A 21,701-nucleotide genomic window follows, 5' to 3' on the forward strand; every position below is an offset into this window, starting at 1 on the left:
CCTGCCTTTCAGGAAGTCTCCTCTCTCTCAGTTTCTCTAAACAGGCTGAGTTGGGGCAGTTGCTGACTTTTCAACAATATCTAGGCAGTTGTTCATAGGCCTGTATTTTAAAGGACAAGCCTGAACTGACCTTCCTGCCTTGGGGGCCTGGGTGCCATACCCAAGGAGTAGACAGTTTTCTACTTTCTAACAACCCAAACCTGAAGCTTGGAGTAAGACCTCTAGTTGACAGGTGCTTCCGGGCTGAGCCCTTGGGGAGATTCTCCGCTAGCACAGAGACACCCCTTCCGCAGAGGCCTGGTGGGTTGGCCCCTCCACCCAATTCTAACTGAGGGGGGTGGTGGCTCCTGCCAGGCTCTGACCTCCACCTCCTTGGGTCCATCTGTCTATTGGTCTCTGGAAGTGGCAGCCTCCTATTCTTTCTCTTTCTCCTTTTAGTCTCTAGTTCGTCTTTTCTCTCTCTTTGTGAACTAATTCTCTGAAGCTCGGTCTCACTCCCTCCGTCCGCCTTTGACTCCTACATCTGCCTCGGCTCCAGGCTTCCCTCGCCCCTTCTCCGCCCCTCCCCCGCGCTGTCATTCACCCCGCTCCTCTCCGCGCACAGCCAATGGAGAGACCCGGCCGAAACGGCTAGGCTAGCTCGCACCGGGCTTTTTCGCCTGGTGATTGATGTCCCAGAGTCAACAGCGAGCGAGGAGCCGAAGAGGGGAAGGAGCAACCGGAGAGGGGAGGAATACGGCGCCCCCTCTCTCCTTCCCCCCCCCCCCCACTTTAGCCCTTCTGCGCACTTCGCCTGGGTCTCCACGCAGCCAGGAGCCGCTGCCGCCTCCGCGCCGCTGCGCGCTGCCCCCGAGTCAAGCAAGCACAGCGAGTGCCGCCGCCCAGGCCCCCCGCCCCTCGCGGGGCCGGGGTCGGGGGCCAGCATGGAGCACCTGGGTCCGCACCATCTCCACCCGGGCCACGCGGAGCCCATCAGCTTTGGCATCGACCAGATCCTCAACAGCCCGGACCAGGGCGGCTGCATGGGGCCCGCTTCGCGCCTCCAGGACGGAGAATACGGCCTTGGCTGTTTGGTTGGAGGCGCCTACCCTTACGGCGGCGGGGGCCCCGCGGCCGGGGCCGGGGCCGGGGGCGCAGGAGCCTATGGCGCCGGAGGCCCGAGTGGACCCGGTGGCCCGGCGGGCAGCAGCGGCGGCGGCGGCGCCTGTAGCATGGGCCCGCTGGCCGGATCCTACAACATGAACATGGCCTTGGCGGGCGGTCCCGGTCCTGGCGGCGGCGGCGGCAGCGGGAGTGGCGGCGGCGGGGGGGCACTGAGCGCTTCGGGTGTGATCCGGGTGCCCGCGCACAGGCCGCTAGCTGGAGCAGTGGCCCACCCCCAACCTCTGGCTACCGGCTTGCCCACCGTGCCCTCTGTGCCTGCTGTACCGGGGGTCAACAACCTCACTGGCCTCACCTTCCCCTGGATGGAGAGTAACCGCAGATACACAAAGGACAGGTTCACAGGTGAGTCCGGCCGGCGCGCGTCCCGCCTGGTCGCGGCCTGGGCTCTGCTGCACCCCTCGCTCGGCCCGGCTCCCCGCAGCCCCCTCTGCGCGCCAGGTCACTCAGCTCCTCTCGGCGCTTTCCCCAAGTTCAGCCGCCCACCACGTTTGTAAGCTCGCTGATTCGACTTGCTGGAAGACTTCTCCAGCCTGGGCCCCTTTCCGTCTCTCCCGCAGGACCCTTTCTCTGAGAAGCTCTCCTATATTCCACCCCGGAGTCCCTGGGCCCGGTCAGGCGGAGGGAAGGAATATATAGCTTCGGGACTTCCCTCTGCCGGCATTTGGGGCTCAGGAATCTCGGAGAAAGGGGCGCGATGTGAACAAACTGTTTCTTCCGTCCCGGCAGACGTTCTTTGGCCGAGGCGGCGAGCCCCAGAAACAGACGCAAAGGAAAACAGGTTCCCCATCTCCCGTCCCCCTCACATACACCCCCCCCCCAAACACACACACACACACACTTCGCGCTCCGAGGTCCAGTGCCCGTCGCGCTGCCGGGCCGGGCAGAGGCCTGGAGCTGGAGTAAAGCAGCAGAGCCAGCGGGCCCTTCTTCCCGGACTGCGGGTTCCGTCTGTCCGGGTCAGTAGCAGCGCGAGACGGAGCCGCCCACTTCGTTTTCGTTCTGTCCCTGATCGGCGTTTTCCCCTCTGGGCCCAGCCCTGTCCCCTCCTGCGTGAATAATGCACTGGCCAGACCCGCGATCGATTGGTAGCCGAAAGAACTCCAGGGACGGTTATGCACTCGGCGGTGGCCGTCTGCCTCCCGCTCCATGCCTTCCTCTGCTCTCCTCCGCTCCCTCCGCTCCCGCTTCCGCTCATGGCACTGAGCTCCTTGGCTCCTGCGCGGGCCCCTTTCCCTGGCCTCACTTCCCGCCGCCCTTAACATTCCCTGGATCCGAGACTAGCATCCTCCCGCCGGGCCAGGCCCTCAAGCCCGCTGGGAAGCAGCTACAAGTAGAGCTTGGGTTCCCAGACCGGCCTTAGAGGAAGCCAGAGTCAAGAGGGGGCTGCTGACTGACAACGACCTGGGGCTCCCACGGTGCTGCGGCTCCAGGGCCCAACGGTGGAAGGGGAATAGGCAGCTTAGAGCTAGACCCTGGGCTAGATCCTGTTCCAGCTTTGGAACCTTGGCCCAGACTCTGGATCTGTGGCAAAGTTGGGGCTGAGGGAGGCACAACAGCCATTCTGCTCTGGGCCTCCAGAAGGGTCCTGTACTTCAGGGGCCCCAGCGACCCAACCCAAGTCCTCTCAGGCCTGAGGAGGCTGCCCACTTCCCCCACCCAGGCCATGTTGGTCTTAAAGGGTTCTAATGGAACCTTCCTCCCCCTGCCTCCCAGTCTTGAGCGCACTGGGCCTGGGTCTCTGGCAGAATGGTACTCCACAGAGCCTACCTAGGGGAGCCACAGCCTGCCCTAATCTTGCTCCAGGCCTGAACAAGGTTCTAAGGGAGTTTATGGCTGTCGCCTTGTGCATTTGTCTGTGTGCCTGTGCTTGTCTGTGTGTCAGCTTGTTTGAGTGTATAGATCTATAATTTGCCCCTGTTGTATGTGATGTGTCCGTCTGTGTATGTTGCTGTCTGCTGGAGCTCAGCAGGACTCAAGACCCAGAGCCTTGACCAAGAATGGCCTCTTACTGTTGGGCAGCTTCTCTGAGGCTCGTGGCCTGGGGCTATGCGGTGGGGGGGGGGGGGGGGCTGCGACCTTTAACTCACCTCAGACATGCCCCTCAAGGAGGCTGTGCTGTGTCTGATGGGCACGTGGGAGCCGAGGGCTATGGAGGCCTCTGTGGTGTCAGCATCGGCGTCGCCCTGGCGGGCGGGCGGGGGCCATTTCACGCCATGGGCTTGGAGCTGAGGGCTGACAGGAGAACTACAACCCCGCTCTTGGGGTCTAGCCGCTGCACTTGCTGACTCGCGGGGTGTCGGGCCTGGGACGCCTCCTGACGCTCTGCCGCTTGCCTCTGCCGTCTGTCTGTCTCCCGCTCCAGTGGCCCTCTCACCCTTCACTGTAACACGCCGTATAGGTCACCCCTATCAGAATCGGACGCCCCCCAAGAAGAAGAAACCACGCACGTCCTTCACGCGCCTGCAGATATGCGAGCTGGAGAAGCGCTTCCACCGCCAGAAGTACCTGGCCTCGGCCGAGCGCGCCGCCCTGGCCAAGGCGCTCAAAATGACCGACGCGCAGGTCAAAACCTGGTTCCAGAATCGGCGGACTAAGTGGAGGTGAGCGCGCGGGACGGGTGTGGCTGCGGGCGGCGCAGTATCGGGCTCCGGGCCTCTCTCCGGGTGCTCCCTCCCTCGCCGCTTTTCGAGGATTCTGGTTCGGAGGAGCGGGCTGCTCCTCTAGGCTCCCGGGGAGCAGGAAGCAACCGTGGCCAGTGACGGACTAGGGCCGGAGAGCCCCGGCTGTCTTGCTTTCTGGCTTTCTGGCCGGCACACTCAGTGCCTGTCTAGACGCTGCTCGTCTCCGCCGCTGCTTGGGGAAACCTCCGGGTTTGAGCACAATTTGCGCAGTCCGGGTTTCCCTGATCAGTGAGTCCTAAGGGACTATTTGTTCGCGCAAACTTATACGTACAGAGATGCTTCCTCTGTCCCAGAGCCTGGAGGCAGGATGGCACTCGCTCTGCTTCTGCGTCCCAGCCGGGGCTCCCGCTAGAGCGTCTGGGGCCCCAGACCGTGGGTCTGGGCCCTGCTAACTCCTTCCTCCCCCAGACGTCAGGCCTGGGCGCAGCGGATCCCCCACCCGCCAAGGGGAAAATCAATCAGTGCCGGCTGCGTCGGGGTTTTGGAGGGTCCCACTGAAAGGGGGATCAATGAGGAGCAGATGGGTGTGTGGGGGGGAGGAGAGAGAGAGAGGACTTTCTTTTCTCTGGTCACACACCAACAACTACACTCATTCACCCCCTCACAGGCGCTTCCTCTGTTTGCACCCTCTTGCACCCTTGCACCCTCCTGCACTTCTGGCCTGCATTCTTGGCTCCACGCACGCCAGGAGTTTCTTGCTAGCTCAGACCTCAGGGGGGAGAGCATAGAGTCTGGGCGAAGTCCCCGGCGCCGGCTGGGGCGGGCCTGGGGCCGGAGGAAGGAATTGGAGTTTCCTCTTTTTCTGAATGAAGGCAAGGAATCTGCCCGGGATTCCGCCGCTGTGGCCACAAAGGAAGCCACTGCCCCTCGAGTCTGCTACCCACCCCCCACACACATTCCTGCCAGTGGGGAAGGGCTGGAGGACGAAGGTCCAGATTTTGGGAAAGCTAAAGAGGGAGTAAGGTCTGGGGGAGGTGGGCGCGGGTATGTTCCCAAGACCCACCTAGTAGCCTAGGGGAGGGGAGGAGGGTCACAGAGAAAAACAGAGTAGCAAGCAGAGGGAAACTGATACACAAGGTGGAAGGAAGACAGACTCCCCAACCAGGGAGAAAAGGAAAACCAGCCAGTCCGAAGAGGTCTTATGTATAATAAAGGAAAGCAGTGGAGGTTTAAAACTTTCTATTTAATTTCAAACCAATTCCCTTAAATTCTGAGAGAAGGGAGGAGTAGGGTGAGAGAAAACAGGAGATAAAAGCACAAAGCCTAAAAGGAGAGAAATAGTTTGAAATGTGGGCAAGAAGAAGAGGAGAGACAGACACACAGATAGGAAAGGCTAGAAGGGGCGGCGGGAAGGAGGCCGGTGGCCGCCGCTGGGAGAGGCCCTTGCTGGCTTCGCTCGGCTTCATCGATCGCCTACAAATTGCTTCTGGAGGCCCCGGGGACTCCCATTAGGTCTGTCCACCTTAGAGACAGACGTTTGATCTCAGTTGACGGGGTGGAGGGGAGGCATTAAATGGAATAAGTGAGTCATTGCCTCCCTGGACTGCCTCAGAGGAAACCGGCTGGTCCGGCGAGTCCCAGCAGGGCACAGGGCTCGGCGCAGGAGGTCGAAAGCCTAGTGCAGAGGGAAAGGGGAGAAGAGGGGTCTGTCAGAAAAGCTCGGGTCCACTGGCCCTTGTCTCTTCCCAGTGCTGGTGGGGAGAGTAAGGCCCTTCAGGCTTGGGAAGGCGCCTGGTTGCCCTCGGGGCAGAGGAGAGATGAGACGCTACCCTAGCCCTGGCTGCGTCTTCCGGGACTAGTGAGGGTGTGGGGCTTTGCATGGAAATGGGGAGCCCCAGCTACTTTGGCCTGGCAGGTTTTCCCACAGCTTTCCTGGGATACCCCCCATCTATTTTAGGGGCTTCTAGTCTTTGTCAGGATCCCCAAGATAAGGGAATGCATTTAAGGGGCTTCTAGTATTTGTCAGAATCCCCAAGATAAGGGAATGCACTTAAGGGGCCCAAGCTGAGGTTGAGGGCCTCAAAGGGGAGCATACTCAGCAGGCTGTTTCCAAGGAGCGCCCCCAAAGCGTTGATAATGGCTTGTCCTCTGGTGCAGGCGGCAGACTGCAGAGGAGCGTGAAGCTGAGAGGCAGCAGGCGAACCGCATCCTCCTGCAGCTGCAGCAAGAAGCCTTCCAGAAGAGCCTGGCGCAGCCGCTGCCTGCCGACCCGCTTTGCGTGCACAATTCATCGCTCTTCGCCCTGCAGAACCTGCAGCCCTGGTCTGACGACTCGACCAAGATCACCAGCGTCACGTCCGTGGCGTCGGCCTGTGAGTGACCTGGGCCCATCCAAGGGGTCGCCGAGGCCGAGGCCTGAGAGCCTGGACTCTCGCCCACTCTCCCGCCGCAGACTGCACACAGCAGGGGAACGCCCGCTCCTCCGAACCGGCGGTAGCGCTCAGGCCGGCGGCCGGCCGTTCTCTTTTCCATAGAAAAGAAGAGCGCCCAGGAAAAGGATCCACGGCCGCCTCCCAGATGCCTATGCGGAACTGTGTTCAGAGTCCTCTGTTTGCGTCTATTTTATTTTATTCTGATTTTCAACATGGGGCTGAGAGGCAGGAGAGGTGGTGGAAGAAGAGCCTCTGGGGTCCCTAGATGACAGGATGGGCTGTCATTTAAACATGCCCTGGGGATAACCCCCCTCTCTGTTTCCCACTCCCTGTCACACACAGATACCCATAGGCCTGCACAGAGGTGATTTTACTGTCCCCCCAGTGTCGCTCCACAGCCACACACAGGGAACCTATGGCAGGGTGGCACGTGCACACAGGGCCATAGCCTTCACTCCCTTCACCCTTACTATCAGGCATAGTCCAGGGGTGACCCAGATTCATTCTGAACAGCATGGCACTTCTCACAAACACACTGTGACACACCATCGCACACACAAGAGCCACAACAGCATCACTTGGCCTGCCAGGCCCCCATCACACACCCTAGCCAAACCCAGGTACGCACAGGCAGGTTTCCACACAAACTCAGCCTATTTCTCTAGATCCTGTTTGGGGGGGGGGTTAAGTTATGCACTTATAAGGTGTTTTCTGTGTAACCATTTTATAAAGTGCTCGTGTAATTTATGTGGAAAAAAAATAAAACCCTCCAGATCCAGAGTCAAGGCTGCCTGCTCCTTGCTGAGCCCAGCACCTTGCAGCTCCTTGGGCTTGGCATGGGTTAGTACAGCTAGGTCAGCCACTGGTGTCTAAGTTTGAGGGACATCTTGAGCCCAGGTCATATAGACTCTGGAGAGAGGAAAAAAAGAGGGGGGAGAATTGGCAGCACTGAGGAAAGTTAGGAGAACCAGGCTTTTCTGGGACAGCCAGTGCTTGAGAGGATTTGTCTTTGGGAGTGAGAGTTCGGTGTGTGGATTGTATGTTTGTGATGGTGTGGGCAATCAGCATGTAACTGATAATGAATATTTGTAAGCGTTCAGTTTGCAGTTGTGCGTGCTTGCTCTGCTTCATTTGCAAATCGAAACTACCATTGTACATATGAATTTGTAGTTATGTGTATGTGTGACCATGTGTGAATGTGGCTGTCTTTTTGGGTAGTTGTGTAATCACCTACCAGTGTTTGTGATTGTGAATGAAATATATGGTAATGTTTGTGAGAGTACATATTAGTTTCTCCTTATGAATCTATTTTTGTGTTAAATATGTGTTTGTGATTGTGTATCGTCTATAACCGTGTGAATGTAATCATGTGTGAGATGTGTATTTTACTGTATATACTTGTGTGGGACAGTATACAGTTGGGAGTGTGAATTAATGGGCAGTGTGGATCATTGTTTGTGACTGTCCCTGCAGGTGAGTGTGTATGGTACTGTATAAGTGGTTGCAGTTGTGCACTGGTGGTGTGCATGGTGGTAGGGGTCTAAGGTGGGCTGTGCAGATACGTTGTGGGAGTATCAACATCTGGGAGTTTTGAGGTTCTAGGCGCTTACCTAGCAAGCTGCGTAGACTGGGACACGCTGAGTCGGTAGCCAAGTCACAGTAGATCCTCTTGTAGTGCTCTAAGCAGGACCTCCCAGATCCCAGCACTAGCCAGGCCTAGGAGGGATCTGAAAAACTGACTTCCCAGGGACTTTCAGAGAGGCCCCAGACCACTCCAGCCAGGACCGCAGCCACAGTACACAGCATTCCTCATAACATCTAGCCCCCCCACCTGCTAGATCAATCGTAGGAATGCACAAAACTGACTTTAAGCCTGCATTTCTGGAAGACCAGGTCGTTGAAGCTTTGGGAAACCTGTCATCCTGGGGTAGTGAGGATAGAAGCATTTTTCTTTGGGATGGGAGAATGAGAGAACTTTGTGGCTAAAAACTGGAAGAGAGTGGGGTATAAAGTTTGTTTGTGTATGCAGAGCAGTGCACCCAGACTGGGGCTGGGGGAGAGTTATGGAAACCGTCAGAGTCAATGTCCCTCATCCTGGCCCAGCCTGCCATCCTGGATCTGCCTTATGATATGGGGCCAAAGCACAGTAACCTCTAACCCAAGGAGGCCCAAGGGAAATTTTTAGCTGGATGGGGAATGGGCAGTATTCATTCATTCCTCATCTATGGCCCCCTTGGAGCAGGATTTGGGGGGGGGGGGAGGTGTCTGGGGCCAAGGGATTTCCCTGCTGCCACCCCCCTTATGCCCACCTAGTGACCAGCTCAGGCCCTGACAGACTGTGTGTGGGTCGTGGGGAGAAAGTTCCAGCCTCAACGTCACATCTGTCGTGGATCTCCCACTAGCATCAGTTGCAGTATCCTGTATCAGGTGAAGCGAAATCTGGAAATGGCCTCTTGGAACTGCAGAATTCAGCTCCTTCTGCCGGGCAGGTCTGACTGTTTCTCCCCTCCTGCTGAGACTGAACCTTTTTAGTCCAGTGCAGTCTCCTCCATTTTCATCTTAACCCACCTTCAGTGCCTGCCGGTGGCACTATTCCAAAATCACCAACCCAATCCTTGCGACCCTTTCAAGAAGCTGGGCATCAGGAGGCTCCTGGGTATTTGCTGGCTGCAGACTAGCCCAGCTGAGGAGCTGAGGCAGGAGTGGCAAAAGGCTGCCCCACCCAAACTCACCCCCCCAACCCAGCTCTGACGTCCGGCTCTTCCCACCACTCCCTCGCCCCCTATTGCAAGACAAAGGCAGGCAAAATTAGGCATAACACATCTCCTCCCCAAAATAATCTCCTACCTCACCCGATCTTCGCAAACAGCCTAGGGTCTCACAACCTCGGCCCCGCAGCTCTCCGACCCTGCCTGGCTGGTCGAGGACTCACGCGATGTGGGCATCCTATGCCAGATCCCGAGCCCTGGGGCCCTGGCGCCCATCGTGGGAGGCCACCCGGCTCCACGTTCCGGCTCCCGGCTCCTGCGCACGCCCGCTCCCAGCAGTCGCTACTGGCCCGGGTCGCGCGCTTTCCCGGGGCCCCTCCCAAGCGCCCAGGCCGCCCCACCCGGGGGAGGCGTCGGGGGGGCGCACACTCCCCGGGGCACTGGCGCCCTCGGTGCCGAGGGGCGGCGCGCGCCTCCCCTCTCTCCGCTGGGAATTCGTTGGGACCGAATCTCGCCGAATCCCGCGTCGGCCGAGGGCTGCGGCGGGGAAAGGCCGGATGGCGGCTGGGGCTCGCGCACCCTGTCCCCAGGGAAAGGAGGCTGGAAGGGAGGGGGGTGCCAGAGTCACTGTCAGGGCCAACTACCCTCAGCAGAAAGCTCACAACTCCAGGCTTGCCTCCGCCTCGGACGGAAATGGTCATCTCTGTTCAAAAATAGAAAAGGAACAAATTATCGGAATAATGGTGTGTCGAGGTGCGGGTAGAGAAGAGGAATTAAGGAACCTGCCTGGGCAGAAAGTCCCGCTTCCTTCTTTGGCTTGAGTGAGCTGACTGCATTGACCAAATTCCTCGGTGAGTGAGCCCCTATAGCCTGGTCAGACCTGGTGCAGCCCAGCGGGGTGGCTGAGTGAGTGGTGGCCTTCTGGGGCCCAGAAACTCATGCAGGGGTGGGGTCCTTGAGGCCCCTACTGTGCCGCCGCCCGCCGCCGTGTGGCACACAGGGAATCTGGCTCAACCTGTTAACTATAATAGCGGCTTTGTGTGGCAGGATCTGTGCTCGGGGGCTTTGTGGATTCGGCCTGAGCACTGCCTTATGAAGCCCCCACTGCGTCCTCAGACTCAGATGGGCATCTTGTTTATGGGGTGAGTGACTTGCAGGTGGGCAGGTCTGTTCCAGGTGTATGAGACAATTAAATAGGGGCCCTCCAGGCTGTGCAGAACTGGAGCAGCTGGGACTCAGAGGCCATGCTGGCGGTGACGGGGAGTTGTGGCCCCAGGGGCTGCCCTGAGAGCCCTCAGGCCAGATGCTGGAGGAACCGCCCCCCGCTCCCTCCCACCCCCATTCCTGCTGCTCTGCTTACATCCTCTCACACACTTCTCAAGATCGCATCTCAGACCCTGCTCCTAGGCAGCATCTCACTCTGCTAGGCCTTTACAATCAGCTCCAGAGTTTGGAGCCCCGGATGCCAGCCTGGGCAACTAACAGGAGCTGCCTGCGCTTCCCTCCGCCCCCAAGGCTGGAATCCGCTGCCCAGTGTCGGTCAAGGTAGGCCCCTGGCACCGCCCACCTGCATCCACGCCTGGATTCCTAATCCTGGGGAGTCCGATAGGAATAGGCTGAGTGAGAGCAAGCCAGTTCAGATTTTCCAAGGAGCTCAGAGCAGCCTCAGAAGGTGGCGTGTGCTATGGAGGGGAGGGAGCACGGTGAGAGGCGGGAGCGATAGGAACCCACTTTGTGTTGAGGGATGAGTACAAACTCACACCCTCTCACTCGCAGCCTGCATTGCTGCAGACAGCCTCACGTTCCTCCTCCAACTATGCAACGACTGCGGTGTGTGATGTTACACAAGGCGAGCCACAAGTGTGCCGTTCTCGCTACAAACACGCACACAAACAATTCCCACTGTTTTCTTCGCAGTTACCCTCCCGAGCGCACCCCACCAAGCGCCTGTGGGTGGTTGCCACGCGGCCACCGCGCGGAGGGCTCTGCTCCCCCAGCCCAGAGGGAGGAGGGTCCAACTCAACTGACGGTCGGCGTAGGGGGTGGAGATTTCCCAGGCCCGCGCTTGGGTTTCCAGCCCCGCCACTCTGGCGGGCGACGGCACCCCCACGCGCCTGAGGCCGGGCTCGGGGGCGGCGGGCCGCCCTGAATGCCGACCGAAGACCCCAGCCAGGCCCTGAAGGCCCAGCGGCCGCCGCTGCCACCCCTAAGTCCACGGCAATCTGGCCTTCTTGTGTGTGCGAGGAGGTGGCGCGCGGAGCAGGGAGGGGGGCGAGGCCCCACTCCCGTGTGCCGCCCCGAGGGGACCTTTGGTAGGAGCTGCTCCGGCCACCTCACGTTTTTCGCCCTGTGGTCCCAGAGCCCAAATATCTTCAGTTCCTGCCCGGGGGAGTCGCCGAGTCCCTAAAGCTGAAGACCCAGAAGCGGGATCCTGACCTGGGGCTTCGCCGCAGAAACGCCGGACAAGTGAGTGCCGGGCGCCCTCTAGGGGCCGCGCGGGGAGGCGCCTCTAGCCGAGGTCCTGGGAGCTTGAGGTGCGAGGGGGCTTGGGGACTGCAGAGGTGGCTGCTACCAGCCCCGGTGGAAATGAATGACGGTAATAACATTAATAAGCGACATTATTGAGCGTTTGCTGAGTTCCAGGCATTACACTAGGTTTTAAAAGTATTAATACAGTCTTAACAACCACCTTATGACATAAGTGGTATTTTCATCCCACGTTATGGACAAGGAAAATGGAAGTCCAGAGAAGTTAAGCAACTTACCTAAGAGCACGCGGATGAAGGGGGGCCAGCATTCCAACACAGTGTCTAATCCTAGAGCCAGGGTCTTTTCGAGTGGTGGAGAATCCAGGGGAGTTGTGGGTTTGGGGAGGACTCCTCAAGGAATGTCTCGTTTTTTTGTGGAAGAAGCTCTTAGCTTAGAGGTCCACAGGGGTTGTACTCCCCCCCCCCACCCCGAGCTTTGGAAAAATGTTTCCAAGTCGCTGTAGTCCACTGGGCTTCCTCCATCTCTGACCCCTGCTTCCAGGACACTCTGCAGCACTGCCAGGACACTGAGACCTTGCCCTCCTCCTTCCCTGCCCCTGTCCAGTGCCCACCAGCCTGGGCTTGCCACCTTCAGAAGCCCTCCAGAATTGGAAGGGGGTTCTGTATACTTCCACCCCTCCATCTTCTGGGTCAGCAGGATGGGACACTCAAACCTGCAGAGAGTTAAAAATAGAAGTGAAGGAATCACACTTTATTAGACAAAGGAATGGAGAACCAGGAAGGAAAATCCTTCCTCTCCTTTTCCATCTGCTCTGTGCAAAACCTGAAGCTGGAAGAGGCTGTCCTGGGCTGGAGAATAGGGGAGCAGGCTGGGATGGGTTAGGAGGATGCAGCCTGAAGGTCAGAGAGTTGGGGGGGGACTTATGCCGACCTTTTAAACAGTGTTCATTTGGAATAAAAAAAGAGAGAAAGGTCTGCCCTTCCGCCTCCCCCCGAGGGGTAGGGGAAATGGGGGTAGGGACAGTGTCCCTGGAGAGGCTCTTTTATATACAATATAAGGTGTATTCTTTTATATAAATTGCACCTGACAGTCTCAAACTTTAAGGCATATAAGAAACACTGGGAAACCTTGTTAAAATGTAGATTCTCATTCATAATGTCTGGGGTGGGGCCTGAGATTCCAGATTTAGAACAAGCTTCCTGTGGTGCTGATTCTACTTCAAGGATCAAAGTCTTAAACTACTACCCTCTGTCTGAGATCTAATCCTGGGTTCTCAAGCTTGCCTGTCGGATATGGCCTGCGGTCTTATTTTATTTGCCCGAGGGTATGTTTCCATTTTACTTACATAAAGGAAGACTACAGACACAGTTGATACCCTCGGATTCACTCTCCAGCCTGCCACAGGCCTCACCACTCCCTGTTATCTTATGTCCTGTTCCTTCCCTGTTGCCTGCATGGCCCCTCTCTTCCCTCATTCCCTCTTCCTTCTGCACTTGTCCCTCTTTCTAAAATTCTCTTTCACTCCCAGGCAGCTGCTGAGGTGGCTTTGGACATCAGCCTAGGTTTTGAGCTCCGCTTCTCTGCTTTCTAACCTTGGGCAAGTTAATTAAATTTTAGGAGTCTGCAGTTTCCTTGCTCAATATACAGGGCCAATCTTTCCTCAGATCATAGAAGTGATTAAGGACATAAAGCAAGTAAAAACGTTTGGCTCTTCTCCGGTGCTCCGGGAGTGGCACTGGGAGCCCCAGGGTGGCTTGACCTGGTTTTTCTGAGCACTGGGCCCTGTGTGGATCCTACAAACTGTAGGGGCCCCACCCTCCCCACCCCCTTGATTTCCAGGTGAAAGTCATGTGGCCTCTCTTTCCCTCCACAGCGTTTCAAAGGGAGGCTTACTGTGTATTAAGGTGCTTCCCCGCCCTTCCTCTAAACAAGGAGCAGATTAGGGAGCCCCGCGTTCATAGGCACCCAGCTATCCGGGGGCGGGGCAGGCCATCAGAGTGAGAGTACAGACCCCATGCGGATGGGTGGAGACTCAAGGGAGGGAACCCAGGTGAAGACTGGCCCAGCCCTAGAGGGCCAGGCTGCTGCCGGGTGGGGCTGCTGCAGAGCAGTGTCCACCGCAGTCCCTAGCCACACAAACCTCCCCACGTGCTCAGAGGCATGGCACTGGCCTCCCTCTGTTTCAAGCTCTCCGGCTGGGTCTCAGGCTGACCCGTGTGTCTACACGGGGGGACAGTCTTGCCTTAGGTCTACACATTTACCCACTCCTTCCCACTAGATCTTTGCTTACACAACAGCTGCTGTCCCCAGATCTCACCCTCATGTTTGTCTCCAGTCCCGGGAATGCAGCATCGCAGGCATTCACCCACCTGTTCCTAGGTGGCCACAAGGCCACACCTGACTGCATGTAGACTCAGGGGTGGCTCATAGGAATCTCCAGGTTCGTAGGAAGACACTTAGGGGCCTTCACAGAGTCCACTCACCAGTTGACTTGCTGTTGGGGAAAACCAGCTCTTTCGTGTGGGCACACTTATTCAGGAGGCCAGCCTGGGAGCTCACAGACACACAGTGGTACCCTGGAACCCACTTCTACCACAGGCTCCTCCTTCTCTCCCTTTTGAATCTCAGGCCAGAAATTGGGTGCTTTCTGTTCAGCCCAGGGGTGGCATGGTAGCTGCACTGGGGTGGATTCTGCATGTTGGTGGGCAGGAAGAGAGGAGAGGACTGTTTATTAACCCCACAGAAGCCCTGGGTCAACTCTGTGTCCTCAACTACTGTCGAAGGCGACCTGATTCCAGTTTATAGCACTTGTGCACACCACCCACCCTAGATCGGTCCAGTGGAAGAGGTTTCTAGCCTAGAGAAAGTGACGGGTCGGTGGTCCATGAGATGATGTTTCTTCACGTCGGGCGTTGGGGTGGGCTGAAGTGGCAGATTCCTGGAAGGTCAGGGACCTTTGGCTGCACAAACTGAGAATATTCAGTTCAGGGGACACCCCCTGCAATTCCTCAGGTGTCTGCCCTGGTGTTGGTTCCACTGTTCCCTCCACAATAGCTTGTCTCAGGGTTTCACCGCCAGTTCCCAGGAGTTGCCAGGACTCCAGTGGGCTCCTGCGCCCATCTGTGCTGAGCTGCCCTGTGCTGTGGGGCAGACAACCCAGGGTGGGGGAAGCTCTGGTTCCTATGCCAATGCCCCAAGCCTAAGCTGTGCCCAGGCCAAAAGCTTGACAGAAAGGTCTCTAGGGATGGTTAGTGGGCAACTCGGAAGTGCTCTCCCCAACCACAGGGATCATGGGGGCAAGGCTGCAGGAACACTTGGAGGCAGGGGATGCCAGGTTGGAATTTGTAAGAAATGGGAAAAGGATGAGAAATAGGCTCTCATTTTGAAGCCCCAACCCTGGGGATCCAGTTTGAGAAATATAAAGAGGTTCTCAGAGAAGAGGGGCGTCTTGTACCACCTTCCCCCCAAACTGGTCCTCTGGGGGTGGAGGGGCTGGGGCCGGGCAGTTGGGAAAAAAACGCAGGCAGCGAATACCGGCCTGTAAGGCACCAGGGAATCCAGCTGCCTTGCGCTGACCTGAGCCGCGGAGGGCGGCCTGACAGGCAGCACCCTCCAGGGACTCTTGTCTGGGGAGGCGAAATCTGCCATCAGGCTCTCCTGTGGACTTCACTCCTTCCTGGAACCCGAGATCCGAGCCTGGGCCAGAAAGTGCGCGGCGACCTCGCTTTTTCTGCAGCCTCCGCCTGCAGGACTCCCCTCCCCACACCCCACACCCCACACCCCGGCCCCACCTCCAGAAATTGGGAGATGCGCGAGACTGGGTAGAGTCCCTAAAGGCGCTGGGCCCTCTGCCTAACCCGGACCGCGACCAATTTGCTCCCGAGGGTTTCAGGTCAGAGACTTGCCAGCAGCGCTCTACCTATGAGACGGGGATCCGCCCAGCTGTAGAAAACTGAGCACTTGGAAACCAGGGTCCAAGCTGGGCACTTGGAAACTTGGAAAACAGGGTCCCTTGGATCAGGATTCATCCTGTGGCCAGGGGGAGGGTTGCAGGATGAGAACCCAGAAGGAGAAAGGTGTATCTGCCAGTGTACCTGCCCGCTGTCGGGTACAAATAAGCACCATCCTGAGCTGCCTTCTCTCTAGTTCTACCTGCGCCCGGCCCCTGTGGGGCTCCAGGGGAACCTAGGGAGGGCATTAGTCCACTGCAGAGAGATGATGGCCCCAAGGCCCCCCTCTGGAATCAGCCAGCATTATGCCCATCCCCTCCCATCCCCCAATAAGTTCTGCCATGACTTGGCCCAGCTTGCAGCATCTGTGAAGGATCAGGGTAAAGGCAAGGCTGATAGAGAAGTTCAGGTGCCTTTTTGCTGAGGAGGACACCTTGGGCTCGTGTCTGGCTGAGAAGCTCTGCTGCAGCTGAGCTGTAGGGCTCATTATGGTGAGCACTGCTGCCTCCTCTTCATATTCCTTGGAACGGCAGAGAATCCCTGGAAAAACAAGAGCTAACCCAGCCCGGACTGCTCCTCCCAGAGAGCTGAGCCTTCCCTAGTCTTTGCCTTTATGACCTTTGATGCATGAGTAGGAGGAGGAGTGCCAGTCCTTTGAATCCCTGGACCACAGGTCCGGCAGGTGTCAACAGCCACCCTAGTTGTCCTGACAAATGGGTCTTCTTTAGTGACCAGAGTCCACAAAAGGGACATGTAGGAAACAGGATCCCTCTCCAGTCAATACTGTCACCTATACACGATTCAGAGATAACTTCTCTGCAGAGGAGACTCCCCTTCCTTGAATCCTTGATTTTCTCCATGTCCATCAGTGTGTAAGTCTGGGTTCAGCTAACTCAAGAGAAAAGTTAACTTATTGCAGGGATACTGGGTAGTTTACAGGATCAACAGGAAGGCTGAAGAATTAGGGAAGATTGTTTCAGGAAACACCACAAGATCACACCAGGAAAACCTGATTCGTGCCCTGCTGCTGGCACCTCTGTCACTAGACTCTTGGTGTTGTATCTCTATGTGGACTATTCCAAGTCTCCTTCTTTCTTACTAACTTGAGTCCTTCAGATTCAAAGCTTATGTGGGATCATTCAATTGGCTAAACCCAGGACACATGTAGGCACCAGCTGTCAGAGATGAGGTTTGTATACGAAAAGCTAAAACCCTCCCACCGATGTTAACCTTGTTTGGGGAAAGTCTCTCCCATCGGGAAGGGTGTTCAGAAGCCAGGTTTTTAAAAAAGGAAAATAGTAAATGCACTGCAGTCTACCCCCTTGGCTGCCCAACATTCATGCATGCACTTCTTTCTAAATTTACAGACTTTTCCCCCATAAAATGCACCCATCCAACATCATGCTACTGTCATTCATACAGAATGCATTTAGCTTGCCCCCCCTCCAGGGAGGCAATTCAAGCCCTCATAGCTCTATGTTCAGGATCTTCATTCTTTTCCTCTTCTAAGACTGTCGGAATCCTATCTGAGTATTCTGCACCCTGTCAACTAGGTCAAATTGTAAAATTAACCATCATCATACATAATAATACAATAGCAAGGGAATGAGAATTGGAAGAAAATGCAACTAAGTGCAAATATATAAAAGTCTAACATGACGGAGGGTCAAGAAGAGGTGAAAGCCACTTTCTTTCAGTAATATGAGATCCTATTTTGTATTTATGACATCGCTTCTCCTATTTCCATTCTGTTTCTTTTGTCTTCAACTATCATCTGAGCTGGTTTGCATTCTTTGCCCAGGGGAGAAGCAAGCCTTTATTCCTAAGGGATCTGAGCTTTTGATGGCCCTGACTCTGACAGTTGTATTTAACTTTAACTTTCACTTCCATTAACTTTTTAAACTTTAATTTCCATTAACTTTTACCACTGGACATAACAGCACTAGGAGGCACCCCAGTGGGGCTCCTTGCTTCCATACTTACTTTTGCCTACTGTATAGAGAAAAAAAAAAAACATGCCTGACCTTGATATTCAAAATTAATTACTCTGGCCAGTCCCATAATCCCCCTTTAACCTGTTCACCATTGGCATGAACAACCAGAAATAACCAAGTACCAATTTCTGCTTACAATTCAGTAAAAATATTGTTTCTCCTGGTGGGAAATTTCTTCCTTTGAGCACTTCCTAACCCTAATCCAGCAGAAAAGAGTCACAAGAAGTGAGCGCCTCGTTGAGTACTTGTAGAAAGTGCTGCTCCTCTTTCTGGACACATAGAATTGGACTATGGGAGAAGTAGCATTCTATATTAATCACTAGTCCAACGCATATACCTCATCCTTGAAGTACTGTATCACACAGCCATAAAAAGCTAAGTTGTTCTAAAAAAAAGAGCCCCCAAACACCACGGTTCCAACAGATTATTTTTCCTCTTAGAACCAGGGAAGAGAGATAGCTTTGCTCTACGAACACATCTCAAAACCCAAGCTGATGAGGAAGCTCTGCTATTTTCAGTAGATGTCTTCCAAAGTTGTTGTTCCTGGCCAGCAGGAAGGAAAGGGTGCAGCAGCTCCAAGGCAGGCTCTATAAGATGACTTGAAAGCTCTACCTATCAGTTCCACTTACATTCCTTTGAGGAGAACTAGCTGCAAGGGAGGCTGGGAAATGTAGTCCCTATATGGACAACCATATGCTCCAGAGAAAGGGAGGATGAGTTTGGGTGGGACAAGCCACAGTCTCCACCATTGCATTGATCTGTACAGTCAGCTGCTGCTGGATGATGGCGTACATAAGTGAGATTGCTGAATCTCATGAACATTAGCCTGGTTTGTTTTGTTTTGTTTTGTTTTTTCTTTTTAGAGCCACACCATGGCATTTGGAAGTTCCTAAGCTAGGGGTCAAATCCGAGCTGCAGCTGCCAACCTATGCCACAGCCTACACTGTGGAATCCGAGCCACATCTGAGACATATACCACAGCTCACGGCACCACCAGATCCTTAACCCACAAAGTGAGGCCAGGGAGCAAACCCGCGTCCTCATGGACACTAGTCAGATTCATTTCTGCGGAGCCATAACGGGAACTCCTCCAGGCTGGTTTTTAAACTGCAAAATGAAATCTTGATGAGAAGCAATATTGGGGAGTTCCCACAGTGGTGCAGCGTGTTAATGATCCAGATTGTCTCTGTGGAGTCCCTGCTTTGATCCCCGGCCCAGCACAGTGGGTTAAGGATCCAGTGTTGCTGCAGCTGTGGCGTAGGTCGCACCTTCAGCTTAGTTCCTACCCCTGGCCCGGGAGCTTCTATGTGCTGCAGGTGTGGCCGTAAAAGAAATAAAGAAAAAGAAAAAGAAGCAATATTGTATGGGAAACCAGAAAATTTTAAGGCATAGATTAAATTCACGGGTGATAATATTGGCAGACACTTGAAGCTCAGTGAAGGCCTATCTGAACCTTCTACTAGATCCCTCCCTGGTCCCCTGCGGTTATAGAATAGTAGAGGGGACTTGGGGTTGATCGCAGCTGCTGATAAATTGGGCACTTTGCTGTGGTGGTAACCAGGTTATCTTTGGTGAGATGTCGAGTTCATGTATAGGTTTTGTTTCAATCTTGGGTCCATTTGTTTGGGAGAAGATTGAGCAGGCCCTGGAGTTCCCTGGGGAAGGAGACTCAGATACAGGGTGCATTATTGTGTCCATGCGATTATCAAGAACATGTTTTATAGTAGGTGGCTTTTGTTACACAATTTCATAAAATATGAATATTTTCACACTCTATATCCATCCCCAAAGATTCTTCCTTTTGTTTTTTCTTTTCATTTCCTTAACCCAGGTCTTTAATCTCATTCCTTTCAAGTCCTTGAGCATCTGTCTAAAGCACCAGCCACTGCCTGTACATTCACTGCAGATCCGTGCCTCGGGCCATCTCCTGTCTGCAGACAGCGAGCCACAAAATATACTGTTTAACATTCTGCCCCATTGGGAGGATTTCTTTTCTCTGTTGTTTTGCAGAGCCACCCCCGAGTGGGACTGTACAGAAATGGTCTGTTGCTGGCCAGGGTTGGTGTGTTGCACTATAATCTGGACTTGAAATGTTTCTTTCTCCATCATCTGATGTTAGGGCGTCCCCCCTGAGAGCCCAGATGTGGAATGAGGGTGGAGTATCATGGTAGATGTGAGGGTGAAGCAAGTTGGCTTCCTGTGGTGAAAGGTTCAAGGAGGTATTCACTCTCAGGGTCATACAAGCACCAGGTCAGCATCTGAGTGAACGTCTCCGTAAACTTTACACCGTCGGCATCTTGCCTACCTACCTCCCCATGGTCCAGGCCCTGGTGAGCGGCCCGCACAGGACACGTACTTATGCCTTCAGGACCTCCTTGGCCCTGATTCCACATATTCCACTTCCACCTGATTTTGGACTCCTAAGAGTACCGCTGACACATGGCTGGGTAGTTCAGTGAGCAGCCAGCTCAGTTCATTTTGGTGTCGGATGTACATCTAGTGATTTATAACAAACCAGGCCCTCTTCTGTGAGTAGCTCTTATCTTTTGCGGAAAAAATAAACAAACAAAAAATGCTCTTGATTCTTTCCTGGGCCATGAGAAGTGCCCCACTGTGATTATTCTGACATGCCACAGGCTCCACATAGCACCCGGATGTGCCATAGAAACTTTGAACTTTCTCCAGGCCTCCTCCACCATCTCCTATCTCTTGATAATTAAATGGAGATGTGGTAAGAATCATCACCTTTCACTTTTATAGTATCATCTTTGCAATTCCTATAGGATGTAGCTTTTTGTTGTGTTGTGTTTTGTTTTGTTTTTTTAGGGCTATCCCCTCAGCATATGGAGGTTCCCAGGCTAGGGGTCAAATTAGAGCTGTAGCCACTGTCCTATGCCACAGCCACAATGACACCAGATCTGAGCCACGTCTTCGATCTCCACCACAGCTCACGGCAACACTGGATCCTTAACCCACTGAGTGAGGCCAGGGATTGAACCTGTGTCCTCATGGATGCTAGTCAGATTCATTTCTGCTGAACCACGACAGGAACTCCAGGATGTAGCTTTTGATCTACTGTTTTGGTACAAAGTGAGAATTGCAGGGGCTTCCACTTTACCTTTCCAACTACTGGATTGCCAGTGTGTGTTTTTTGCTAGTTCCTGAGGATAGAAAAGAAGATGAACATGAAATGGCTTATACTGGGCCCACTGTAAGGCAGATTGAGGCAAAATTATCTCATGACCTCCATAGGCCTCCACTCTGACAGTTCACAGGGGCACTTGTGTTAGCTGAAAGCCAGTGACTAATAATCTCTCAGAAGGGTGAGAGTTTTCTCTTTATCTAAGGCATAATTCCCCTGGGAATGGTTGAGGATTCCTTAGAGGAAGGCCAGGAGGAGAAGGCAATATAGTTCTATGGTCAGGAGCGCAGGTCTGGAGCCGGACTGTGTAAATTTGAAATCTCTCTGTGTCTTAGTTCCTAAACTGTAGAATGGCAGTAACAGTTTCTCCTTCCTAGAATAGTTTCGTGTTTGACATATAGTTTGCATACAGCAAAGTTGGCCTTTTTAGCCAACAATTTTGACAAATGTGTCCATTAGTGTAACCACTGTGGAGACTCACAGATTGCAACAGTCGTGTGTGATAACTACCATTTTTGGTGTAGCAGATGGGCTGCTCCCAAACTGGCCTGGGAGGGACAACAAGGGAAGACCACCTGGAGGATGGGATCTCCTAGCTGGGCGCTGAAAGGTGATGTATTTGCACAATGAAGATAGAGAACGGTTTCATCACCAGACCCCCAAGTTCCCTCATACCCTTTTGTAGTCAGCCCCTCCCTCATCCCCAGCTCCTGGCAACATCTGCTCTATTTTCTGTCCCTAGGGTTTGCCTTTTCCAGAATGCCATGTTGATGGAATCATATCGTAGTAGCCTTTTGAGTCTGGCTTTTTTTCACTTGGCATGATGCAGTTAAGATTCATCCATGCTGTTGTGTGTGTCAGTAATTCATTACTTTTTATTGCTAGGTGGTAGGCCGTCCTATGGATGTATCACAATTTGTGTTTCCATTCGTAGTTGAAGGGTGTTAGTCTTGTTGCCAGTTTTGGGCAATTATGAATAAAGCCAATATAAACATTCATGTTCAGGGTTTTATATGAACATAAGTTTTTTTTTTGGATTAAATTTCCAGCAGAGGGATTGCTGTGTTGTATGGTAGGTATATATGTATAACTTTATAAGAAACTGTCTAACAATTTTCCAAAATGCCATTCTGTTAGTCCACTGGCAACGTATGAGAATTGTAGTTACTCCATAGCCTGGCCAACACTTGGTATGTTCAG

The 21,701-nt window shown here is 54.4% G+C and overlaps 1 protein-coding gene and 1 long non-coding RNA gene across 5 annotated transcripts in view; both read left to right on the forward strand.

The window, feature by feature from the left end:
- Positions 1-451: 451 nt before the first annotated feature.
- Positions 452-6,997, forward strand: TLX1 (T cell leukemia homeobox 1). Of its 2 annotated transcripts, none has more exons than XM_047762064.1 (3): positions 452-1,506; positions 3,527-3,764; positions 5,943-6,997. In XM_047762064.1, the coding sequence occupies exons 1-3, from the start codon at positions 924-926 to the stop codon at positions 6,163-6,165; spliced, it is 1,044 nt and encodes a 347-aa protein (XP_047618020.1). In that variant the 5' UTR covers positions 452-923; the 3' UTR covers positions 6,166-6,997. The 2 variants fall into 2 exon arrangements, with proteins under 2 accessions (XP_047618020.1, XP_047618021.1); XM_047762065.1 differs by having other exon boundaries at positions 460-1,506; positions 3,563-3,764.
- Positions 6,998-9,373: 2,376 nt separating this feature from the next.
- Positions 9,374-21,701, forward strand: part of LOC125116171 (uncharacterized) — a 116,167-nt gene continuing 103,839 nt past the window's right edge. The window contains exons 1-2 of one of the 3 annotated variants that reach the window (XR_007132271.1): positions 9,374-9,776; positions 11,285-11,391. This is a non-coding gene — a long non-coding RNA (uncharacterized LOC125116171). Of the gene's footprint in view, positions 9,777-9,955; positions 10,471-10,606; positions 11,392-21,701 lie in introns of those variants that run through there. The other 2 variants (XR_007132272.1, XR_007132269.1) reach the window with 2 other exon arrangements.

Source organism: Phacochoerus africanus, chromosome 15 (genome assembly GCF_016906955.1).
Source record: "Phacochoerus africanus isolate WHEZ1 chromosome 15, ROS_Pafr_v1, whole genome shotgun sequence".
Classification (NCBI taxonomy): Eukaryota; Metazoa; Chordata; class Mammalia; order Artiodactyla; family Suidae; genus Phacochoerus; species Phacochoerus africanus.